The sequence below is a fragment of the Microtus oregoni genome, unplaced genomic scaffold, assembly GCF_018167655.1.
Source record: "Microtus oregoni isolate MIOR12 unplaced genomic scaffold, Mior012 000060F_004, whole genome shotgun sequence".
Taxonomy (NCBI): domain Eukaryota; kingdom Metazoa; phylum Chordata; class Mammalia; order Rodentia; family Cricetidae; genus Microtus; species Microtus oregoni.
In genome coordinates, this window is record NW_024543839.1 from 396,572 (window position 1) to 399,095 (window position 2,524).

Genomic DNA, 2,524 nt, shown 5'->3' on the forward strand with positions numbered 1-2,524 from the left:
AAACAAAAAAAAAACCATAAGAACTCAAAGGGTTATCCTTCATGCTTCAGCGTTTTTAACCCTTAGGAGTCCAGCAGGAGAGGAGGTGTGGGGGTATAGGCAGGTGAAGGACAGACTGAGGGAGGAGGAATCCGCTAGAGAGAGCGGGTAATTAAACAGTGAAAGTTTCTACAGCACAGAAAACAAAAAGGGAAGAGAGGGGAAAGGGGGGCTACAGGGCTGAGGAAAGAGCAGAAACACATTTAGTCAAAATTCATACTTCAACGTTTTAGGGTCCATATAACTTTCCCCCATTTAATACAAACAAACAAAAAAACTGAGTCTTAGAGAGGACGGAAGACTTGTGCGAGCCTTGGGAATACTGATCAGCTGAGCAAGAGTCTGTTTGCAAGGCTCCATCTCTTCCTTCTAAACCACAAACATCTGAGGAAAAAGTCGGCAAGACAAGAGCTTGGAGCCGGGAAGCAGGGAATGGAGCCAGGGGTCAGTCAGGGAGAAGGTGCAACCATGCTACCTGGTTCTCAGAGCGTGAGGGTAACGTTTGGGTCAGACCCAAGGCAGCAGACTTCTCTCTGGCCCCAGCCCTAGTCCACCAGGGTCTCTTGACTATAGGGAATGGATTTCTCATGCATCTGCTCTCCTCCCTTTCCCATGTTGGGGCCAGGGCCCTGGCTGTGCCCGGAAGAATAACTGGCTGACTTCTCCCCGCTGCTGCTGTGAGGGCTGCCTTTGCACCTGCTCTGGTCGCAGCAAAGCATAGACGTGCAGGCTTGGCGGAACCGAGGGTCAAAAAAGGCGTAGAGAAAGGGGTTGAGGCAGCTGTTGACGTAGCTGATGCAGGTGCAATAGGGAAAGACGTTCATGAGGAAGCTGTCAAAGTCACAGGGCCAGTGCAGCAAATTCCCCAGCATGTAGAGCGTCTTCACCAGGTGGTAAGGCATCCAGCACAGGGCGAAGGTCACCACCAACACCACGATGATGGTGAGCAGCCGGCGTCGCTTCCGCAGGCCCTCAATGCGCTCCTTCCGGAAATGGCCCGCAATGGTTTGGGCAATGAAGAAGTAACATGTCAGCATGATGGTAAAGGGTACCACGAAGCCGACAGCCGTGGAGGACACCCCCAGGCCCACCTCCCAGGCCCACTCTGAGCTTGGGGTAGTCACCATGGAGTAGTCCATGTAACACTGGACCTTGGTGCCGTTTTCTGTACTAGCAGTGGAACGGAACACCATTACAGGCACGGCCAGAAGGGCAGCCAGCACCCACAGCACGGCTGTGGCCACAGCCCCGCTGACCCTCAGCCTAAGCCGAGCGTTGGCCACTGGTCTGACTATAGCCAGGTATCGGTCAAAGCTGAGGCCGGTGAGGCAGAAGACACTGGCGTACATGTTGACGAAGATGAGGTAGCTGCTGAGCTTGCAAGAGAAGGTTCCAAAGGGCCAATCAAACTCCCGGTAGGTATAGGTGGCCCACAGGGGCAAAGTCACCACGAAGGTCAGATCGGCCACTGCCAGGCTGGCAATGAAGATGTCAGCTGAGCGTCTCTTTTCCCGGCTGCTCCGAAACACGGTCCAGAGCACCAGGCCGTTGCCCGTGGTGCCTAGAAGGAAGACCAGAAGGTAGATGGCAGGGATGAGGGCCCCAGAGGACTTCCAGTCTTCGTACTCACATTCCGACTGGTTGTCGGCCGCATAGTAGTAATTATCATCTTCCATATTGATGAATGCGGCGAAGGTGGGCGTGAGTCCCAGGGGCACCAGCTCCGGAGCTACAGCACCCACTCAGCTAGTGCCCTCAAGGCAAGAGAAGGTCTGAGGGTGCCCTTGCCGGCATGCAGACCGAGCTCCTCTGAAAGCTCAGACCCAGCAGGATGTGCTCCTCAGCAGCCTCTCTCTACCTTCCCGGTCCCACCCCAGCTCAGCTAAGACACTTCCTTGCACCCTCCTGAGTCTCTGCCTAAACTCCGAACTCCCTCCTCCCACCCCCAGGCCAAGCCCTCCCTCTCTAGAGAGTCTTAAGATCTTTAAGTTACAGCCCACTTTTTTTTTCTTCTTGTCACTGGATAAGTAGACTAAATTGACCCCTACTGTGCTGGGCTGACAATTATCTGAGCTTTGCAAGCCTGTTGCTCCTCCTGGCCCCACCTCCTCTCTTGCTGCCACCAGCCTGCACCTCAGACTCTTTCCTCTCCTTTTCTCTGGCCCCCACCTCATGCCTGCTTCCAGGGTCTCTATCCTCAGCTCAGTCTTCACCCTCCTATTCTCACCTTCTCCCAACCCTCCTAACTGGGACAAATTATGCAGATTGAAACCCAGTTTGACCTGAATCCGGGGCAAGTATGGGGCAGAGAGGGTGTGATATTTCACAAGGCTGTTCCAGCATCTGGACAGTCCCTGCAGACCCTGCTGACTCCCACCCCACCCCCACCCCGCTGGGAATCAGCACGCCTTTGCTCCAGCCCTCTTTTTCAGAACTTTGGTATTTTGCACTCAAAATCATAGTGAAATTTCTCCACAGTTCATAA

At 54.0% G+C, this 2,524-nt stretch overlaps 1 protein-coding gene across 1 annotated transcript; it reads right to left on the reverse strand.

The window, feature by feature from the left end:
* Positions 1-252: 252 nt before the first annotated feature.
* Positions 253-1,902, reverse strand: LOC121439121 (apelin receptor). The gene has a single exon (XM_041639626.1). The coding sequence runs from the start codon at positions 1,713-1,715 to the stop codon at positions 585-587; it is 1,131 nt and encodes a 376-aa protein (XP_041495560.1). The 5' UTR covers positions 1,716-1,902; the 3' UTR covers positions 253-584.
* Positions 1,903-2,524: the final 622 nt, after the last annotated feature.

Bases quoted from the DNA above. Each gene is read 5' to 3' on its own strand.
- LOC121439121 (XM_041639626.1), bottom strand. From the start codon at position 1,715: ATGGAAGATGATAATTACTACTATGCGGCCGACAACCAGTCGGAATGT.